Consider the following 22578-nt stretch of genomic DNA (forward strand, 5'->3'; position numbering starts at 1 on the left):
CAGCCTTCACCCCAGACACATAGACACACACAGACACAGACACAGACACAGACACAGACACAGACACAGACACACACACACACACACACACACACACACACACAGAGCAGCTTTCAGAGATCCAGTGGCTATGTACATGACTCCACCCACCAGGGTGACCAGTACAGCTGCCAGGATGGCCTTGGGTCTGCTGACCCAAGCTTCCAGGTCAAGGTGGCCCGGCAAGAGGGGCCTCCAAGGCTGTACCCGGTTCTTCTAGGGCAGTGGGATGGAAGGTGTTACACCAAGGGAGACGACCACCCAACTCACTGGGGCCCTAGACCCAGCTCGGGCTTCCCACCTGGCAGAAGGCTGCTCCAGGATGGACACAAGGCAAAAGGGCAGGCAGCTCTGTGCACTTGTGAGGGATGCAGAGTCAGCGGCCTGAGTCCCGTGTCCCAAGGTCCGATGGTCTAATACTGAGATGGGAGAGGAGAAGGGCTTCCTTCCAAAACCTTGGACTTGGTAGTGATATGCGTTCAGATGGATGCTGCCCCACATCATCCGAAGCAGGGACCACAAGGCTCGGGGACATCCACAGTCTCTTCTCAACAGGCAGGGCGTCCAGGGCCCTGAGGTAGAGACAAGGACACATCAAAAGAAGAAACATTGCACCCACCTCCCCCCTTGCCTACCAAACCCTGGGCTCAGGCCCCCACCTTAACCGTCTCCTAGGCAGCACCAGGCAACCATTCTGACCTACCTCCACCTCTGTCACAATCTCTCTCCTCTGCACAGCCCTCCACCTCCCACCCCTAACCTCCCACCTCCCGACCCTACCCTACACCAACTACCAGACACTACTCAGGAAACTTCTCTTTCTGTTCTCTAACTTCCTCAAGACCCTGTCAGGCATGGAACTCTCTGTATCCTCTGTGGACACCTACCTACCTGTGGCAGGGCCTAGGCACACACAGGACTCAACTCTCTCAAGAGATTCAAGTGGACCGAGGACAGGCAACATAGAAGCTGAGGGACAAGAAGCAATTCTCACTCTTAACACCAGGATACCTGCAGCACACACCCACCCTGTGTGTCCTTATGGATTTCCCACAACATTCCAGGTGTCATCACACAAAATTTCCTCCAGGGGCACAGATCCATGGAACAGAAAAAAAGTGTCCATAGACAGTGGGTCCTCCCAACAGCCTGAATGAAAAAAACACCAACAAACTAGAGAACACCCAACACCCCACAGGCAGATTCTCATTTGCTCTCGCCTCACTTTCTCTCTCTCTCATTTATCTATCCTCCTCTACCTCCACCTCCACCTCTATCTCTGTGTCCCTCTATCCCTCGCTCCTATGTACAGTCCCATCCCTGGTATCCAGGGTAGCTAGGCCATGATGAGTTGGGAAATGCTTTGCACTCCCCAACAGGAAGCCTTCCTTCCATGAGCACTGAAAGTCTCCAGAGGACCTCCTGTTCATGGCTGACATCTTCCATCATTGAGCCTAGAAGAAAATCACTCTCCCTAGTACCTGGAGACAAGCCTTTCTATGCTATTCAAACTCTCCCTCTCTACAAAGCTTCCTGAAGACATGTCCTGAGGCTAAAAGGGGAGCTTCCTGTTGCTGGGGGTTTGGGAGGAGGCCCTGACTTCCCATACATGCTTGCCAAGCCACTCCAAAGGACTGTCCTGCCACCTTCCCGATGATTCCTATACAATGCTCTCATCCACCATGCCACGACACGCCCCTGAGACCCAAACCACACACAGGATGCACCACTCCAAACCTTGTGCTCACGGGAGCTGGAGATGAAGGATGGAGACCTAAAAGGCTTCCCCTACATGCCCACCTGTCCTTCCCCTTCAACACGGACCTGACCACCATCATTCTTATATACTGTGCCTCTCAGCCACCTCTTATGGACCCAAACAGGACTACACCACACTAAACCCAGGCACTCACAAACACCCAATACACACACACACATACACACACACACACACACACACACACACACACACACACACACACAGCAGGTCTAGGACTCCACATACTGCCCTCTGTTAATTTCAGAGCCTTCTCCAAGTATTCTTCCTGTTGAGATGGTGTCTGGACAGGGCAGTGCAGGACAAGGGGCTTTCCGACCTTTGACCCTGGGGGTTCTACCTGGTTTAAGGCAAAGGTGAGCTAAGCAGGAGAACACAGGAAGGAGTATTCGGCCTGCATGTGTGTCCTGCATGACAGAGAAGAAGCTTCTCAGGGGAGGCAAGGGCCGTGAAACCTGGCCTCCATGGTACCTAAGTCCTGCCTGGCCTGTTTGTGAGCACCCCTGAGACCAAACCCTGCTCTGGATGCTTCTACTGGGATTCACCTTGAGCCACCACACTGCCTTGAGCTCTGGGATCACTGGGTACACACAACCAGCTTGCATAGGATGATGATTGGGGGTGGGGGGTCCCCGGACCAATTGTTGGATTCTGGGGATGTGGCTCTGGAGCAGGAACCTTTTCTGACAGGTCCCAGTCCCTGAATTCCACCTGTAGCACACCTCAAGTGGAAGGGCATTTGTAAAAGGAACAAAAGGCAAGCCAGAGAGAAGGCCTGGCAGCCAGAGAGGAGAGGGGATGGCAGGAGGAATTAAATGGATGACAGACATTTGGCCACAGTGGCTACCAGCAACCAGGCCTGAGACCCTGAAAACCTCCCAAAGAGGCAGGGCAGAGTTTGTGTGGTCTCCGGAAGTGAGCTGTGGATACTGCTAGGGAGGCTCAAAAAAAGTTAGGGGCTCCCTGGGTGGCCTTGTGCACCAAGGTAAGGGCAGGCGGGTTGGCACTCTGGGGCGAAATTTCCCCACAAGGACACCCATGCAGCCCAGGCTGCACAATCCCCTGCGGAGAGGTCCTCTGCTGCTGCCAGACATGGCGGCGGTAGGATCCGGGAGGCTGTGCTTCAGTGACCCGCAAGCCAAGCCTCGTGTCGCCTGCCTGGAGCCGGTCACCTGGACCCTGCTTCCTCCTCCAGCTCTCCTGGGTCATGGAGCAGGCCAGAGAACCGCTTTGGTCCTGGGGGACCCAGGCGGGAGCCCTTCCCTAGCCAGCCCGACTCCATTTCCTGGGATGCACAGGGACCTGCTGGCGGAATAGGCAAACTTAATCCGCGTGATGGCAGCAGTGCACCGAGAATGCCAAAGGCCAAGGGCGAAGGGCGCTCTCCCTCTGCCCTTCGCAAAGCAAACAAAAATTAAAAAATTAAAAAAAAAAAAGTCAGCATTCTCCTGCCAAGCTCCAAGATGGAGGCCATCTATGTAGATCAGGACTGGACAGACATGAGGCTCTAGGGCTGCTGCTAGGGATCCCAGGGTGTTCAGTGAGTGGGGGTGTGGTGGGCAATGGAGGTTACCGACCACAACAGGTTCCTCCATGCCCTGCACTGCCCTGAGACACTGGGCTTTGGGCACATGGCAGCCCATGAAGGCCCCCCCTGAGGGTATCACGTGGTACCTGGAGAGGGGCCAGGTGGTGGAGGGTGTGATGGAGGGGGCCAAGTGGGGAGTGTGTGGATGTGGGCATAGAAGCTCTTTAGAGCCCATACCAGACCCTAAGGGAATCCTCCACAAACCACATGCCAATCTGGACTATAGGGGAAGAGCCTCAGAAACATACTCATGGATTTGGGGACCAAGGGCTGAACGTCGCCCCCTAGCTGCCAAACCAGGGTATTCTAACAGCTGCATCCCTGCCCTTCGCCCAGCCTTCACCCCAGACACATAGACACACACAGACACAGACACAGACACAGACACAGACACAGACACAGACACAGACACACACACACACACACACACACACACACACACACACACACAGAGCAGCTTTCAGAGATCCAGTGGCTATGTACATGACTCCACCCACCAGGGTGACCAGTACAGCTGCCAGGATGGCCTTGGGTCTTCTGGACCACCCTTCCAGGTCAAGCCGGCCACCCAAAAAGGGGCCTCCCAGGCTGACTCTGGTCCTGCTAGGGCAGTGCCTTGCTGGTGACCCAGAACCCTGAGCACACGGGAAGATTTCAAACCAAGTGAGACGACCACCCAACTCCATGAGACGCTAGGTCCAGCACGGAAGTCCCACCTGGCAGAAGGCCGCTCCCGGATGGACACAAGGCAATAGGGCAGGCAGCTGTGTGCACTGGTCAAGACTCCAGGGTCGGGGGCCTGAGTCCCGTGTACCATGCTCTGATATTGAGATACGAGAGGAAAAGGACTTCCTTCCAAAACCTTGGCCTCCTTGGTGAAGTGAATTCAGGTGGATGCTGCCCCATATAACCAGAAGCAGGGACCATTGGGGCCCGGGACTTCCACAACCTCGCCTCAACAGGCAGGCCAGCCAGGGCCCTGAGGTGGAGACAAGGACAAATCAAAAGAAGAAATATTGCACCCACCTGCCCTCTTGCCTACCAAACCCTGGGCTCAGGCCCCCACCTTAACCGTCTCCTAGGCAGCACCAGGCAACCATTCTGACCTACTTCCAGCTCTGTCACAATCCCTCTCCTCTGCACAGTCCTCCACCTCCCACCACTAACCTCCCACCTCCCGACCCTACCGTAAACCAACTAACAGGCACCACTCAGGAATCTTCTCTTTCCATTCTCTAACTTCCCCAAGACCCTGTCAGGCATGGAACTCTCTGTATCCTCTGTGGACACCCACCTACCTGTGGCAGGGCCTAGGCACACACAGGACTCAGCTCTCTCAACAGATTCAAGTGGACCAAGAACAGGTAACATAAAAGCTGAGGTACAAGAAGCAATTCTCGCTCTTAACTCCAGGATGCCTGCAGCACCCACCCACCCTGTCTGTCCTTATGGATTTCCCCAACATTCCAGGTGTCCTACACAAAATTCCCTCCAGGGGCACAGATCCATGGAACAGAAAAAAGTGTCCATAGACAGAGTGGGTCTGCCCACCAGCCTGCATGAAAAACAGCCACAAACTATAGAACACCCAACACCCCACAGGTAGATTCTCATTTGCTCTCCCACACTCTTTCATACTGTCCCTCCCCCCTCTCTTTCCCTGTCGCCCCCCCCTCTCATTTATCTTTCCAACTCTACCTCCACCTCCACCTCTATCACTGTCTCCCTCTGTCCGTCTCCCATGTACAGTCCCATCCCTGGTATCCAAGGTAGCTAGGCCATGTTCATTTGGGAAATGCTTTGTATTCCCAACGGGAAGCCTTCCTTCCATGAGCACTGAAAGTCTCCAGAAGCCATCCTCCACACTGCTGACATCTTCTTGATGGAGCCTAGAAGGAAATCACTCTCCCTGGCACCTGGAGACAAGCTTGTCTATGGTCTTCCAACTCTCCATCTCTACAAAGCCTCCTGGAGACATTTGGTGAGGCTAAAAGGGGAGCTCCTGGTGCAGGGGGTGAGGTTGGAGGCCCTGACTTCCTAGACCTGCCTGGTAGGCCACTCCAAAGGACAGTCCTGCCACCTACCCGATGGTTCTGACACAATGCTCTCAGCCACCATGCCCCGGCACACCCCTGAGCCCCAAACCACACACAGGATGCACCACTGAAAACCTTGTGCTCACCAGAACTGGAGCTGAACGATGGAGCCTTAGAAGGCTCCACTACATGCCAACCTGTCCTTCCCTCAACCCTGGCCTGACCACCATAGCTCTTACATACTGTGCCTCTCAGGCACTGCTTATGGACACTCACAGGATTAGGCCACAACAAAACCAGGAACACACAAACACCCAATATACACACACACACACACACACACACACACACACACACACACACAGAGCAGTTCTAGGTCTACAGATAGTGTCCTCTGTTAATATCAGAGCCTTCTTTAAGTGTTCCTCCTGCTGAAATGATGTCTGGTAGGGCAGTGCAGGACAACGGGCTTTTTGAACTTTACCCTGGGAGTTCTCCCTGGATTTAAGGCAAAGGGAGCTAGGCAGGAGAACACAAGAAGGAGTATGCAGCCTGCATGTATCCTGGCTGACACAGAGGAGGCTTGTCAGGGGAGGCAGGGACCATGAAACCTGGCCACCATGGTACCTAAGTTCTTCCTGGCCTCTTTGTGAGCACCCCTGAGTCCAAACCCTAGTCTGGATGCTTCTACTGGGATTCCCATTGAGCCACCACACTGCCTTGAGCTCCTGGATCACTGGGTACACACAACCAGCTTGCATAGGATGATGATGGGGGCGGGGGAGGGACCTCACAGACCACTTATAAGATTCTGGGGTTTTGCTTTGGAGCAGGAACCTTTTCTGACAGGTTCCAGTCCCTGAATTCCACCTGTAGCACAGCTCAAGGGCAAACCCTGTCAAAGGAACCAAAGGCAATCCAGAGAGAAGGCCTGGCAGCCAGAAAGGAGAGGGGCTTTCAGGAGAAGTTAAATGGATGACAGACATTTGGCCACAGTGGCTAGCACCAGACCTGAGACCCTGAGCACCTCCCAGAGATGCTGGGCAGAGTTTGTGTGGTTTCTCAAAGTGAGCTGTGGATACTGCTAGGGAGGCTCAGACAAAAGATGGGCGGTCCTGCGTGGCCTGGTGCACCAGGGTAAGGGCAGGCAGGCAGGCACACAGGATGTTTCCCCAAAACGACCATGATGCAGCCCAGGCTGCACAATCCCCTGCGGAGAGGTCCTCTGCTGCTGCCAGACATGGCGGCCCCAGGACCTGGGAGGCTGTGCTCTTGCCACCTTCAAGCCAAGTCTCGTGGCCCCCGCCCGGAGCTTGTCACCTGGACCCTGCTTCCTCCTCCAGCTCTCCTGGGTCAAGGAGCAGGCAAGAGAACCTCTTTGGTGCTGGGAGACCCAGGCGGGAGTCCTTCCCTAGCCAGCCCGCCCCCAATTCCAGGGAAGCACAGGGACTTGTTGGCGGAATCCGCGTGATGGCAGCAGTGCACCAAGAATGCCAAGGGTCAAGGTTGACAGGTGTTTTCCCTCTGCCCTTCGCACAGCAAAAAGAAAATTAAAAATTAAAAAAAGCCAGAGATCTCCTCCCAAGCTCCAAGATGGAGGCCCACCATGTAGGCCAGGACTGGACAGACATGAGGCTCTAGTGCTGCTGCTAGGGACCCCAGGTTGATCAGCAAGTGGGGATGCGTGGGGCAGATTGCTGTTACAAACCTAACAGGTTCCTCCATGCCTTGCACTGCCCTGACACACTCGGCTTTGGGCTCTTACCAGCCCAGAAGGCCCCGCCTGAGAGTATCATGTGGTACCTGGAGAGGGGCCAGGTGGTGGAGGGTGTGATGGAGGGAGCCAATGAGGAGTGTGTGGATGTGGGCATAGAAGCTCTTGAGAGCCCGCCCCAGACCCTAAGGGAATCCTCCACAAACCACATGCCAATCTGGACTATAGGGGAGGAGCCTCAGAAACATACTCATGGATTTGGGGACCAAGGGCTGAGCGTCTCCCCCTAGCTGCCAAACCAGGGTATTCTCACAGCTGCATCCATACACACACACACACACACACACACACACACACACACACACACACACACACAGGGTAGCTTTCAGAGATCCAGCCGCTGTCTACATGATTCCACCCACCAGGGTGACCAGTACAGCTGCCAGGATGGCCTTGGGTCTGCTGACCCAAGCTTCCAGGTCAAGGCTCCAGCCAAGAGGGGCCTCCCAGGCTGACTCTGTTCCTTCTGGGGGCAGTGGGGTGGTGATGTCCCAGAACCCAGAGCACAGGAGAAGGTGTCACACCAAGGGAGACGTTCAACCAACTGAATGGGGCCCTAGGCCCACCCCCGGGCTTCCCACCTGGCAAAAGGCTGCTCCCTGATGGACACAGGGCAAAAGGACATGCAGCTGTGGGCACTAGTCGGGGCTCCAGGATAGGGGGACTTGTAGCTAGAGTTTTCCTGCCTGACCCACGGTCAGGGCAAATCTCTCTCACCCGCCAGTCCCAGAGCCACTCAGACCCGGCGGCTGGCAGTGTCTCTCTCTCTCCGCCTTCTACTTCCCAGAATTCTTCTCCTTGTCCCGCCTATACTTCCTGCCTAGCCAATGGCCAATCAGTGATTTATTTACTGACCAATCAGCAACACACTTGACATACAGACCATCCCACAGCACTTCCCCTTTTCTTTTCTTAAAAAGGAAGGTTTTAACCTTTACATATCTCCAAAGTCAGCTTGGTATATTTGGGAATTTGGGTGTAGTTTCTCTTATTACTTCCTGCTGGAGGGGGGCGCTGTATCTTATAGGGATACAAAGAAAATTTTAGAATTATGGAATAGTCCATGAGGGTATGTCGTCTGAGCCAGTTGCCTTGAAACCATTCTGGATGTTGGATCATCACGGCCATGTTGTCATCCGAGACCTTTCAGGGGGTCTTGGCTGGTCAAACCTGATGTATCTTAATCTTGAACAAATCCATAGCCTCTGGCTTTCTGTGGAAACAAAATCAGAGCCTCCTTTGCAAAGCAATATATCCTTACATCCGAATTTTTAAGTCAAGGTACCTTTAAAATATACATTTTGGCATAACTCGACAGCTTTTGTAATCAAATGTTTTTCTTTAGTTACAAATATTAAAGAGAACATAATCCAGATTCTCTGTGTGGTAGCCATCTTTACGTGGCTTATTTTTTTTTATATTAGCTTGAGCCTATTGCTTTAAACTGCAGCCTTCTAAGCCTGAAACGGCTCTGGCGCTATGGCTGCTGGCTCCGACCATTTCAGCTTCCCAACATGGAGGTGGTTTTCCACCAGCTCTGGGAGCCATCAACTCTCAGAAATAGTGGGTGTATGCTTCTATCAAAGCAGCGTGTAGCCCAGAAACCTCTTTTTTTTTTTTTGTACTAGCAAAGGCTAAATCCATCATACAGCTTAATGTGCTACTTGCAGAGGGCTAATTCCCGCCATATTGCAGGTCGAGCATACATGCCAGGAACCCGCCATAGTAGCTCAAACATGCAGGCTGCCATTAACTTGAAAGAGACAACTAGGAACTGTTTTCAGCTCCGTTTTAGAATCTTTTTACTCAGGTTTTAGGTGGAAACTCTTGCCCCACGTTGGGCGCCATTTGTAGCTAGAGTTTTCCTGCCTGGCCCACGGTCAGGGCAAATCTCTCTCACCCGCCAGTCCCACAGCCACTCAGACCCGATCAAGTAAACATAGAGACTTATATTAGTTACAAACTGTATGGCATTGACAGGCTTCTTGCTAACTGTTCTTACAGCTTAAATTAATCCATTTCTATAAATCTATACCTTGCCACGTGGCTCGTGGCTTACCGGCATCTTCACATGCTGTTTGTCATTGTGGCAGCTGACAGTGTCTCTCTGACTCAGCCTTCCACTTCCCAGCTTTATTCTCCTCCTTGTCCCGCCTACACTTTTTGCCTAGCCAATGGCCAATCAGTGTTTTATTTATTGAATAATCAGCAACACATTTGCCATACAGAACATCCCACAGCAGAAACATTAAATACTTTATGTGTGTATTCAAAGAGATATTTTCATGTGTCTGGTAGAAATGTAATAAAGTAGGATAATCAGCAATCAGTTGTTTATCTTATATCATAGCTTCATTTTATATATATATATATATATATATATATATATATATATATATATATATATGTATTTGAAGTTCTGAGCATCTTCCTTTCCCCATCAGTTATTCACTTGGCACATCATATTGAAGTATTGCCGTGTAAGGGAATTTTCCAGAGATGCCAGATAATGTAATGAGACTAAGATTTTTTTAGTTTTCTTTTTTATATTATAGAGAGATTTTTCTATTCATTTTACATACCAACCACAGATTTCCCTGTCCTCCCTTCTCCCACCTCCCAGCCTTCAAACCAACCCAACCCCATTCCTTCCTCCTCCAAGGCAAGGTCTCCCATGGGGAGTCAGCAGAGCCTAGTATATTCAGTTGAAGCAAGTCCAAGCCCCTCCTCCCTGCACCATGGCTTCTCAAAGTGTGTCACCATAGGAACTAGGCTCTAAAAAGCTGGCTAATGCACTAGGGACAGGTCCTGATCCCACTGCCTGGGTGGCCCCTAAACAATTCGTGCTAAACAACCATCTCACCTATCAAGAGGGCCTAGTCCAGTACCATGGCGTCTCCTCAGCTTTTGGACCACCATTCATACATTTACACTACTTTGGCTAGTTGTCTCTGTACTTTTTTCCATCATAGTCATAGAATTCCTTGTCTCTCTCATCAATAGGACACCTGGAAATTGGCCTGGCACCTGGCTCTGGATCTGTTGATCTGCTTCCATGAGTCACTGGATGAAGGTTCTATGATGATTGTTAGGGTATTTAACCATCCAGTCCCTAAGTAGGCCAGCTCAGGCACTTTCTCGACTATTGCCAGTACTCTAAGGTGAGATCATCCTTGTGGGTTCCTGAGAACTTTCCTAACACCCTGTTTTTCCATATTCCCATGATGTCTTCATTTATCATAGTATCTTTTTCCTTGCTCTCCCACTCTGTCCCTTTCCAGCTTGACCATCCCATTCCCCTGTGTTCTCATTCCCCATTCCTTGCCCTCCATTACCCCATTAATACCAGTTTGCTCATGTAGATCTCATCTATTTCTTCTTTGCAGGACTATCTATGTGTCTCTCTTAGGGTCCTTCTTCTTAGATAGCTTCTCTGGAGTTGTGGGTTGTAGTCCGGTTATCCTTTGCTTTACATCATGACTGGAGACATGAGATCCTCACTCTTGACTAAACTAGGTCTAGGAATCACTTTTGTTGCTGACAAATCTTCTTTATTCATGAGGGCAAGCTGTAAGGTATGAAAAGCAGCTTGTTATATAATTTATATCTCTGAGAATCTAATTTTAAGCTTTTGAGCCAACAGTCTTACCTGTTCTCTCACAAGAATAAATATTTCTATGTGCAAACATGGATACCAGAGAGAAATAACATGTATCTTCATTTTGTGATAGGGTTTCACTGAACTACATGCTCTCAGGATACATTTATGTCATTCATCCATGCTGGGCTTAGAGGCTTCCCTGACATTCAAGGATTTGTTTTTATGTAGGTGCTGAGGATTCAGACTCAGGTCCTCTGGATTGCAGAGTGACTGCTCAAACCCTCCGAGTGTCTCCACAGCCCCACTTATTGGTCATTATATTCTCATGTCATTGCTGACTTTTCTGTTCAAATATTTTCTAAGTTGAATATTTTCTCACTACACTCTGAGGGTTTACTTACAGCCATTTGCCAGCATCTGCAACCAGCAGTTTTTTTCTTGATGAGCAGAATTTATTGATTTGCTTTCAAAAAGACCAATATTCCATTATGCAGTTTTCTTTTTCTTTTCCAGACAGGGTCTCTCAACATAGTCCTTACAGGCCTAGAACTCAGATATCCACCTGCTTCTTTCTGCCTGAAGGCTGGGATTAAGGTCTTGGGCTACCATATCCAACCCTGCTTGTTGGTCATGTGTGTTCACAGGCTTGTGGAGATGTAACCCAGGCCATCCATATTCCAGGTGAGAGTACAGAACCTTCCCATGGTTTGACATTATGGAATCATGAGTCAGTGTCAAGGGTGTGCTGATGTTGAGGGTCATCAAGGCCCTGAACACTATGTCCTGCCTTACCATGTGACTATTCTCCAGTTTCCTAAAGGGCTTCATGCATGATATTTAGGATTGGTACCTGGTTACAAAACATGGAATTTTCACTCTGAAATTATTAATGATATGCTTTTGAAACATTTATTTTTATGTATTTAATTTTTGTTTTGGTTTAGTTTTTTTTTTTTTAAGACAAAATAGTTGTATGTATCCCTGACTGTCCTGGAACTTGGACTGTAGACCAGTCCGCAAACTCAGAGATCTATCTGCCTATGCCTCCTGAGCTGGAATTAAAGGCATGTGCCACCATCACCTCACGGGAACATTTTAATTAGCAATGATTGTGCAAATACTGAGTTTTGTGGTGACATTGTAACACATGACATTTTTATTTTATTAGGGACAGGGTTCAAGTCAACATGTCCATAGAGCTGTCACAGGACAACTTACGGAAATTGGTTCTCACCCTCCACCACACTGGCCCTGCAGATGCAGGATTGGGGGCCAAGCACCTTTACCCACACACTGAGCCATCTCACTAGCCCCAATTTTTTTTTTTACCTTTTCATGATAAAGTTGAATATATGACTCACACATGCTAGGAAAACTCTCATTCAGCCAACCCTCCATTTTTTTGAGAATGCCTCATGGTGACAGTTTCCTTTCTTTCTTTGCTTCTCCAACAGAAGCTGTCTGTCACAAGATCCATTCAACTCTCTGCAGATCTGACCACTCAGGCATCCTGTTCCTCCTACATGGAAGGCAATGCACCCACACTCACCATGGCATGGCTTATGGTCTACCTCACAGTTTCCTATATCTGAATTAGAAGAGAACCCTTGAAAAAACTCATAATCTACCTCCCAGTGGTGCTCCTGATTGCTAGGCTTGCTCAAATTTGCTCAATAGCTTGTCTCCAACAGGGCCTCAGGACAGTAGCAGCTCCTCTACTAGATAAGGGAAGATCAAATGACTAAGGCAGCACAGGGCTTCACAGCTCTGGATTCTACCCTAGGGGCAGATGGGGTTCTAGTCTGGGAAATGTGTATTTTAGTAGAAACTATTCCAGTCTCTCAGAGCACTTTCTGTTCCTCTTCCAAGAGGTGTGTGTTATATTACACAGTCACTGTCCAGTGCAGGCTACCATTTCCTTCATAGCTCAGAAATTCTGTAGCCAAACTTAAGCCATACAAAACAGTAACTGCTGTTAAAAGAAAAAGAGATCATGAATTAAAAAACAATGAAGTGTCTATGGAAAAACTTAGAAGTAGAAAAGCAACAATGCAAATGATGTAATATAATCCCCAAAAATTATTTTAAAAAATTGAAACAAGCTACATGGCCATGTGCTTCAGAGACTAGGGATTTGTGTTAGAGCACAACATGTATTAGTCACATATTTTCTCTCAGGTTGTTCATCTTAAACCTGTAAAACAATAGTTCTTTAGGCAGGGTACACCATATTATCCAGTTCTATTTTGGTCAAACTAGTGTAACTACAGTAGTTTGGTTTTGTGATAAGTTCAGTTCTTTATCCAGATTCTTGATTTCCTGTTCTGTGAATGCAAATGGCCAGTCAGAACAATTAATAATCATCTAAAATACATAAAATTGATCACCTCACTACTTACTCAGTCAAAGGAAGAGAGCTTTGATGCTTCTTCTTGCCCATCCCATTCGATAAGTAGAGTACACCTGCTCTAAATTTGGTCAGTGAACTCAATTCTTATACAGGTCCCTCTTCATATGGAAGTTTGCAATACAATCAAGGGAAGTTGGAGGACACTCATTTACTGGTCTATTTTTACTTCACAATGACCAGTTTAGGTCCAGTCTTGAAACAGTTTGCAGAACTTTCTTTCCCACACTGGGCAGCAGAAGCAGAATTAGATGTTCAAAGCAATTCTCAACTGCATAGTATGAGGCAAGCCTAAGGAACAAGAGACATTGCTCTAAACAGAAATCAACTCACTTGAGAAAAATGGAAAGAAATTATTAATGACCTGAAAAAATGGAGACTAGAAGAAAATAAGAGATTAGAGCAGATGTATTTAAACAAAATTTTAACAGTGAAACAAATTATTGTCTTTTTAAAAAAATAAACAGAATTGAAAAAACACATGGCTCTATTGACTTTCAAAAAGAGTACACAATTCTCTGGTAGAGGGAATGATATTAATAAGATATCATATTCCCATGCCCCTATGTGCAAAGTTAGCTGCTGAGACCTGTGACCTGGCACACACATCTATAGCTAAAGGAAAAAATCATGGCAAGCAGGATTGAAAATATCTGCATACGCAAAGAAAAGTTCTTTATTCAAAATTCAATATTCATCGACTCAAGCTAAACTTCCCCAATTGTACACCCCAAATCTAGCCTGCCTTCACTCACATGACTTGGATCAATACATCCTGGAGAATTAAAAAATCACTGATCCTGCTACAATCAGGTCCTATTTCAGAATGGTGACTTCTGCAACTGTTTGCCTACTATGTAAACCCAGCAGTGTACAAAATAAATTAGTCTTTCTATTCTAGTATCCGGGCACACACAAATCTCTTTCCTGTTACTCAAATGGACAGTTGACTGCTGTGGGATGGTCTGTATGTCAAATTGCTTTGATTGGTCAATAAATAAAACACTGATTGGCCAGTGGCTAGGCAGGAAGTATAGGCGGGACTAACAGAGAGGAGAAAAGAAAGAACAGGAAGGCAGAGTCACTGCCAGGACAAGCAGCATGTGAAGATGCCGGTAATCTATGAGCCACGTGGCATGGCATAGATTTATGCAAATGGATTAATTTAAGCAATAAGAACAGTTAGCAAGAAGCCTGCCACGGCCATACAGTTTGTAAGCAATATAAGCCTCTGTGTTTCCTTGGTTGAGTCTGAGCGGCTGTGGGACTGGTGAGTGACAAAGATTTGTCCTGACTGTGGGCCAGGCAGAAAAACTCTAGCTACAGTTGACTACATAACCCAAACTTTTAATTTAAAATCTCATGGTAATTGAGTTCTTCAATCTAAAATTGTAGGTGGTTTAATCATAAGGACAACACAATGAAATATATTGTGCTCATGGCTACCTGATCCAACACAAGAATGTTTGTCTCAGAAATTTTTTTTACAAGGTTGGAGGTACTGCTCTTAGAGAATATGCCTCCCCAGGGATAAATTATTCCACACACCTAAAAGTTTAATGAACAAGAATATCTTAAATAACAACAGGCATCAAGTGGTGGTTAATGTCAAAAGAGAAGCCAGTCTGGCACAGACTTTGCATGCTATGTGTGCTGTCATCCTTAAGTTTCTCTTAAGTCTTGCCTGAGGTAGCACATTGAACAATTTAAATAGGGCCAGGAGAATGCAAGTTTAGCTACTTAGGCAGATGGAGATTTATAGAGCAAAATTATCTTTTAGATCACACAGTATCATGATGCATGATTTAAAAGAGAAATAGATCATAATGTATAACCTAAAAGATACATTTAAAGAGTGTATCATTGCCACAATTCTCACACAAAGGACAGAACACGAAGACAAAAACAGGCATGGGAAAGTCACCTATTCATACTGTGAATGGTGGTCTTAAATGAAAAGCTATTTTAAGGTATTCTAACCTGAGAATAACGCTTCTTTTGCTTACAAGTAAGCTGGTTCAGAAGACCACAAATGCTTCTGTGAAGGACCAGAACAAGTTCATTTTAACTAAGCCCTGACTGCTGTCTATCTCAAGGCTGTGATATTACCATACAGAATTTTATTTTTCTTTTGTTTTTTCTGTAGCTCTAGTGGCCCTCCTGGAACTCATTCTGTATATCAGGCTTGCCTTGAACTTAAAGATTCACCTGCCTTTGCCTCTTGGGTGCTGGGATTAAAGGCCTGCACTACCAGAACCTGGCTTTTAATTTCATTTTTTTTTTTAGTTTTTCATAACATGTTTCTCTGTGTAGCCCTTGCTGTACTAGAACTCACTTTGTAGACCATGCTGACCTAGAACTCACAGAGTTCTTACCAAGTTCTAGGATTAAAGGTGTGCATCACCAACTTCCAGCAAGAATTTCACTTTTTAAGCTTTGTGTTATGTATATGAGTATTTACCTGCTTGTGTCTGTGTGCAGTACCTGCAGAGACCAGAAGATGGAATCAGAGCCCTTGGAACTGGCGTTATAAGCAACCATGGTTTCCAGCATATGGACGTAGCTCACTCCCACAGCTGAGTGATTATTGAGTACAGTCAGTGCCAGCTTGTCCTCAGGTACAGCCCAAGCATTGCTTTGGCATTTGAACCTTGGGCTTTCACACCCAAAAGCTCATCCCTAAAAATTCTTCAAAACTCCACAACTCTTTGTAGACGCCTGATTGCCTTAGCCTTAGACAGCTTCAGTTCAAGTCTCAGGATCTCCCCATAACAGGGGTGTCTTCTAGAGTCACCACCATTCAGAACTCCAAACTGAATGTTTTGCAGGCATCAGGGAAGCAGACAATGATTCCATTCAGAAAAGTGAGACTTTATGCCTGCAAGTTCCTTTTCTCTCCTTACAGGAGGAATAAACTCAAGGAGGGAAACACCTGACATGTGAGTTTCTGTGCTCCAATTGCTGCCTATTTACCACATTGGAGATAATCTCACTTTGTGGCTTGGATTAAATGGTCAACCATCTTTTAAAGACTTTTAGTGTCAGTTCCTCTCCTCTTTGTATTCTTTGTATTCTCCCCTCATATTGTGGAGAATTGTGTAGAGAGCTGGGGGAAGCTGCACCCTTAAGATGGAGCTGGCTTCCGCCCCCCCCCCCCTTGGTGGCGAGCACTCTTGGTGCTAAGCAATACCTTATTTGGCTTGGTTTCAGATTTTGGCTTGCTAAGGCATATGTGTACCTATCTAAAAATCCCATGTGGCGCATGGTGGCTAGTGGACTGAGACCTATATAAGGCTCGAGGGGGCTCTCCCCAGGGGTAGAAGAACATAGAAGAATAAAGAAAACAGATTAAAAGGCCTGAATAAAACAGCTTGAAGAAGAGCTCAGTGTCATGTCTTCATTGCTGGTCGAGGTGGGCACAACAATTGGCGGCCCCCTACGGGGAAAACTCTTTGAAAAGAGGGAGCTCAGAACTTCTTGCTGTCAGGGTAGGTATACCTGGTAAGTCCCCGGGTTAATTGGGGAGTGGATATTCGCAGAGCTGCCGACAAGAGGCAGACGGAGATAAATTGAAATGAAACTAGTTTGGCTGTTACTTCTCCGCGGACTCGTGGAGCAAAAGTTAAAGTGATAAAACTGGGGCTGTTTGGCAAAGACTCCGAGAAACCTCTTAGGTTAAAAAGACAGGGTTGTACAAGGATGGGAACTTCCTCCTCACACCCAATTTTTTTGGCTCTCAACGAGCTGCTTCTAACAAAAGACTTAAAGATAAAGAAGGGAACTTTACAAAGATTCTTAGAGGAATGCGATGTTGTGGCCCCATGGTTCGCTGTTTCTGGGAGTCTCACAGTGTCCTCCTGGGAATAATTGGGAAGAGACTTGGACTTTACAGCAGAACAGGGGACCCTGAAACTGGAAGTGAGACCAGTTTGGAAATTAGTACGTAGCTGTTTAGAGAATCAGCGATGTAGCAATGCTTTGGAAAACGGACAAGCTGCTTTAGAACAATTGCAAAGGGAGAGATCTGAGAAGGCAGAGTCTGTATAATGCAAGGGCAGTAAAAAGACAATAGGAAAGGAGACACGACTCTATCCCTCTCTATCGGACCTTGAAGACCCTGAGTCTACTGACTCTTCTCTCGGTTCGGAGGAGGTAGAGTCTCTAGTTAGATCATTACAAAAGGTAAGGATTAAAAGCAAGGTGAGAAAGAAAAACAAAAGAAAACAGGATTATGGGCCCATAATCCCCCCACTCCTCCCCTTTACCCTGAGGCTACGGCAGCTCCTGGAGCATTGCCGGTCAGCAGCAGCCTTCACCCACAACTGTGGAGGGAAGTTAGGAGAGAAATGCAGGTAGCTTGTCCTGTTTTTGTAGATAATCAGAATCAAAGATATCATGAACCTTTGGATTTTAAACTTGTCAAGTCTATAGCGGAGTCTGTAAAAAGTTATGGAGTTACCGCTGCATTTACACTTACTCAGATTGAGACTCTGCAAAGGCAATGCATGACTGCCTCAGATTGGATGAATCTTGCCCGTGCCTGCCTTAGTCCAGGCCAGTATTTAGACTGGAAGGCTTTCTTTATTGAATTTGCTAATGAGCAGGCGGCAGCCAACCACAACACAGGCCTGCAATGGGATACTGATATGTTGCTTGGTCTGGGCAGATATGTCAATCAACAAACTACTTACCCTCCTAATGTATATACTCAAATTAATCAAATAGCCATCAGAGCCTGGAAATCTTTGCCTAACAAAGGTGAAGTGAGCAATTTGACCAAGATACTCCAAGGTCCCATGGAGCCCTTTTCAGATTTTGTGGCTCACTTGATAGAGGCTTCTGGTAGAATTTTTGGGGACACAGATGCTGAAATGCCCCTAATAAAGCAGCTAATACATGAGCAGTGTACAAAGGAGTGCAGGGCCGCCATCACCCCATATAAGACCAGGGGGTTGGAAGCTTGGATGAAGGCTTGCCAGGAATTAGGAGGACCTCTGACCAATGCAGGTCTGGCAGCTGCAGTCCTTCAGCTTACCCAGAGAAAAGAAGGTAATACTCAAGATGCTTGTTTTAAGTGTGGGAAAAGAGGACATAAAAGATGCAACTGCCCACTGGGGGGGGTAGTAGACAGGAACAAGGAAGTAGCTAGTGCCACATTCAGACAGGGCTCTGCCCAAAATGCAGAAAGGGGAGTCACTGGGCTAATGAATGCCGGTCCGTTAAAGATATAAATGGGCAACTCATTGCAGTAGACAGCTTTCCAAAAAATGGCCAGCAGGGCCCACGCTCCCAGGGCCCTCAAATATATGGGGAAATGGAGACCCCAAGACAGGACTCCCCTCCGGAGCAGTGGCCCTCCCTTCGCCATCCCAAGCACCGCGGAGAGCTACTGTGGGCTCAGCAGGATTGGACCTCTGTGCCACCGCCAGACTGGTACTAACTCCGCAAATGGGGGTACAAGTAATAGAGTCTGATTTTCAAGGCCCCCTTGACCCAGGAACAGTAGGGCTGTTAATAGGGAGATCATCTACCTTATTGAAAGGATTGTGTATTCATCCAGGGGTGATTGACTCTGACTACACAGGAGTAGTGAATATGGTAGAGTCACCAAAAGGAATTACTGCCATATCTCCAGGGGATAGAATTGCACAACTTATTTTACTCCCCAGTCTGCATGGTGCCCACCCGGCTTATGACAAAGAAAGAGGAGACAAAAGGTTTGGGTCATAAAGGACAGATCTCACACTCTTATCACTGGATTTAGATCAGAGACCTACATTACAACTAACTGTTAATGGTATTAAACTTATGGGAATTTTGGATACTGGAGCGGACCGCAGTATTATTGTAGCAAAGATTGGCCTTGGGATTGGCCAATGCAAGTTTTTTCCCAGACATTAAAAGGACTGGGCTTTGCTAGCACTTTTAATATTAGTGCAAGTTTGCTAAATTGGCATGATGAAGAAGGACATTCGGGCGTTGTACAACCCTATGTCCTTGAGCTTCCAGTTTCCCTTTTGTGGAGGGACCTCATGAAGTCTATGGGTTTCAAATTAAGCAATGAGTATTCCAAAGAATCTCAAAATATTATGAAAAAGATGGGATGCCATCCCAGTTTTGGATTAGGAAAGTTTTTACAAGGAAGAAAGGAGCCAATACAGGCAACACTTAGAAAGCCCAGGCAAGGGCTGTGTTTTTCTTAGGGACCATTGAGGAAGGAATTCCCATATCCTGGAAAACGGAGGAACCAGTGTGGGTTCCTCAATAGCTACTTTCCTTTGAGAAACTGCTAGCAGCAAGGTAGCTAGTGGAAGAGCAGTTGAGAGAGGGGCATATCAAACCTTCCCTTTCTCCTTGGAATACACCCATTTTTGTTATAAAGAAAAAAATCAGGGAAATGGAGATTGTTGCATGACCTTAGAACAATAAATGACCAGATGAATATTATGGGGCCTGTACAGAGAGGTCTTCCATTATTATCAGCCTTACCAGAGAACTGGCCCATTATTGTGATTGATATTAAAGACTGTTTTTTTTCCATCCCCTGGCATGACAAGGATAGTGAAAGATTTGCATTTACAGTGCCATCTACTAATCATGAAGAGCCAGATAAGAGATATCAGTGGATTGTCCTACTACAAGGAATGGCTAACAGCCCTACTATGTGTCAGTTGTTTGTATCACAAGCTCTAGAGCCATTAAGGGCCCGCTTCCCTACTGTTAGATGTGTCCATTATATGGACGACATCCTCCTCAAAGCAAAAGAAAAGGATGTTTTACAAGCTGCATATCACTTTTTAGGGACAGTGTTAAAAACTAAGGGTTGTACATTGCTTCTGAGAAGGTACAACAAGATCAGGTGGTTACTTATTTAGGCTCTAAGATTACCAGTCAACAGATTAGGCCTCAAAAGGTAGAATTGAGAAAAGATCATTTATATACATTAAATGATTTTCAAAAATTATTAGGGGACATAAATTGGATAAGAGGCAGTTTAAAAATGGCAAATTATGAGCTAAAGCCGCTTTATGATACATTAGCAGGTGACACAGCTTTGGATTCCCCTAGACAGTTAACCACGAAAGCACATGAAGCACTATGCAAAGTTGAGGATAGATTACAGGAAGCCTTTCTTCAGAGAGTTCGAGATTCCCAACACAATTGTATTATACATTCTGCCCACCTTTTTGCAGCCCACTGGTATTTTATGGCAGGATGGACCTTTATTGTGGGTTTACACTAGAATTTCTCCTGCAAAATCCATTGAATATCATTCCACAACTGTGGCACTACTTGCCCAGCAAGGTATTCAGCAGTGCTTGCAATATTTTGGAACTTCCCCGCAAATGCTGATTGTACCTTATGATGTCAATCAGGTGAAATTTTATGTGCTACTGTTGATGATTGGGCCATATTGCGCTGTAGCTATGCAGGGCATATAGATTGCCATTATCCAAAACATCCATTATTAAATTTTTTTTAAGGAACATCCTGTAGACTTTCCTAAAATAACTGCTTCCTGGCCAATTCCCGGAGCCACCGTTGTTTTTACTGATGGATCTAAAACAGGTTGCGGGGCCTATATGGTGGGCTCAGGGGAGCCTGTGAAGCACCAATATTTACCGGGTACACCTCAGCAGGTAGAACTTTTAATTGCTCTAGAAGTTTTTAAGGTTTGTCCATTTCCATTTAATTTGGTATCAGATTCCTGCTATGTTGTTAATGCCTTAAAAATTCTTGAATGTGCAGGTACTCTTAAATCCTCTTGTCCCGTACAGTCAGTTTTTTTCCAATTGCAACAACTGATTTGGCAGCAGAAAAATCCATTCTTTGCACAACATATTCGTGCTCATACTGGCCTACCAGGCCCATTAGCTGAGGGCAACAGTGTTGTAGACCTCTGTACCAGGCAAGAATGGATGTTTGTGGCCTCAGCAGTGCAACGAGCACAAGAATTCCACAAGGAATATTATGTTAATGCTAAAACATTACAACAAAGGTTTTCTCTCTCATGTGCTGATGCACATAAGGTAGTTCTAGATTGTCCTCAATGTGCCATTTTTCAGCACCCTCCTGCATTAGGAGTCAACCCTCGTGGTTTGCTCCTTCTGAAAATATGGAAAATGGATGTTACACATATCTCTGAATTTGGACGGGTCAAATATGTCCATGTTTCTGTTGACACTTGTTCTGGAGTCATCCACGCCACCCCAATGGCAGGTGAGAAGGCATTTCACGTGATCACCCATTGCCTAGAGGCATGGGCAGCGTGGGGCAAACCACAACAAATAAAAACAGACAACGGTCCTGCTTACACGGGCCACAAGTTTGCCTCCTTCTGCCGTCAAATGGGTGTTCAACTTGTACATGGCCTACCCTATAATCCCCAGGGTCAAGGCATTGTGGAGCACCCACATCGCTCCTTGAAGGAACTGCTTCAAAAACAAAAAGGGGGAATAGGCCATAGCCGTACCCCTAAGGATAGACTCTCTCTTGCATTATTTACCTTGAATTTTTAAAATTTGGATGGATCAAACTGTTCAGCTGCATATAGACATCAATATCAGCACAGTCCCTCTAAAGGGATGGTAAAATGGAAAGATGCCTTGACGGGTATCTGGCATGGACCTGATCCCGTGCTTGCATGGGCACGAGGTTCTGTTTGTGTTTTCCCACAGGGTCAACAAGATCAGATCTGGATTCCAGAGCGACTTGTGAGGAAGATACAACTGGACCGGGAAAGGGAAGAAAATGACCATGAAATGGTTACTGGTAATTATGACTATGGTGATGCTGATGTTCCCAGGAACAATACAGAGGGAAACTAAATTATGGGCCATCCTAAAAACATGGCCCTATTCTCTTCCTTTGACATCTGATTCAGGGATATTGCCTTTCATATTTACTACTAATGATACCTTAGAATGGCCCTCTTTGTCATTTGATGATGTAAAAGCCATAGATAATTTTACTTGGGTTTCTTTGTATAATACCTTATGTTTTTCTATGTCACAAAAAAATATTAGTCAAAATCCATGCTTGGTGTTGCATCATCATGTTTTAGGTGTTTTTCATCATTTAGTCAATAGGTCCACCACCTCTATTGGTTGTGGGACTGCAATACTTCTGCAAGGAGTTACACCCAGAGCCATAACTAAAGGAGGTGCTGGTCCTCCTCAACAAACATCCCTATTACTTAGATGTATGAGCTCTGTCACCTGGCCTCCGGCATTGACAGGATGCCAAAGCACCCTACAACCCAATTTTGTTAATCTTAATAGGACCTTTTCTTTATCATTGAAAGTAAGTCTGTATAATAATTCCTTTAGTAGGTTTAATTTTTTTATAATAATCCT

General features: G+C 46.6%; 1 protein-coding gene and 1 long non-coding RNA gene across 10 annotated transcripts in view; both read right to left on the reverse strand.

Moving 5' to 3' along the window:
* Window positions 1-3259, reverse strand: part of LOC131901605 (uncharacterized) — a 270045-nt gene extending 266786 nt beyond the window's left edge. For 7 of the 9 annotated variants that reach the window (XR_009376802.1, XR_009376797.1, XR_009376800.1 and 4 more), the window contains exons 1-3: window positions 2989-3040; window positions 931-1008; window positions 341-611 (exon numbers count right to left, since the gene is read on the reverse strand). Coding sequence is in view for 2 of the 9 variants with exons in the window: in XM_059252708.1 (XP_059108691.1) it covers window positions 341-611; window positions 931-1008; window positions 2989-3025 (386 nt within the window). In the remaining 7 variants the exon portion in view is untranslated. The other 2 variants (XR_009376803.1, XM_059252710.1) reach the window with 2 other exon arrangements.
* A 4894-nt stretch (window positions 3260-8153) lies between these two features.
* LOC131901614 (uncharacterized) lies at window positions 8154-10671 on the reverse strand. The gene is made up of 2 exons (XR_009376807.1): window positions 10561-10671; window positions 8154-8427 (listed from the first exon to the last, which is right to left on the reverse strand). It is a non-coding gene; the product is annotated as an uncharacterized LOC131901614 (long non-coding RNA).
* Window positions 10672-22578: the final 11907 nt, after the last annotated feature.

This window comes from Peromyscus eremicus, unplaced genomic scaffold, assembly GCF_949786415.1.
Source record: "Peromyscus eremicus unplaced genomic scaffold, PerEre_H2_v1 PerEre#2#unplaced_120, whole genome shotgun sequence".
Lineage (NCBI taxonomy): Eukaryota > Metazoa > Chordata > Mammalia > Rodentia > Cricetidae > Peromyscus > Peromyscus eremicus.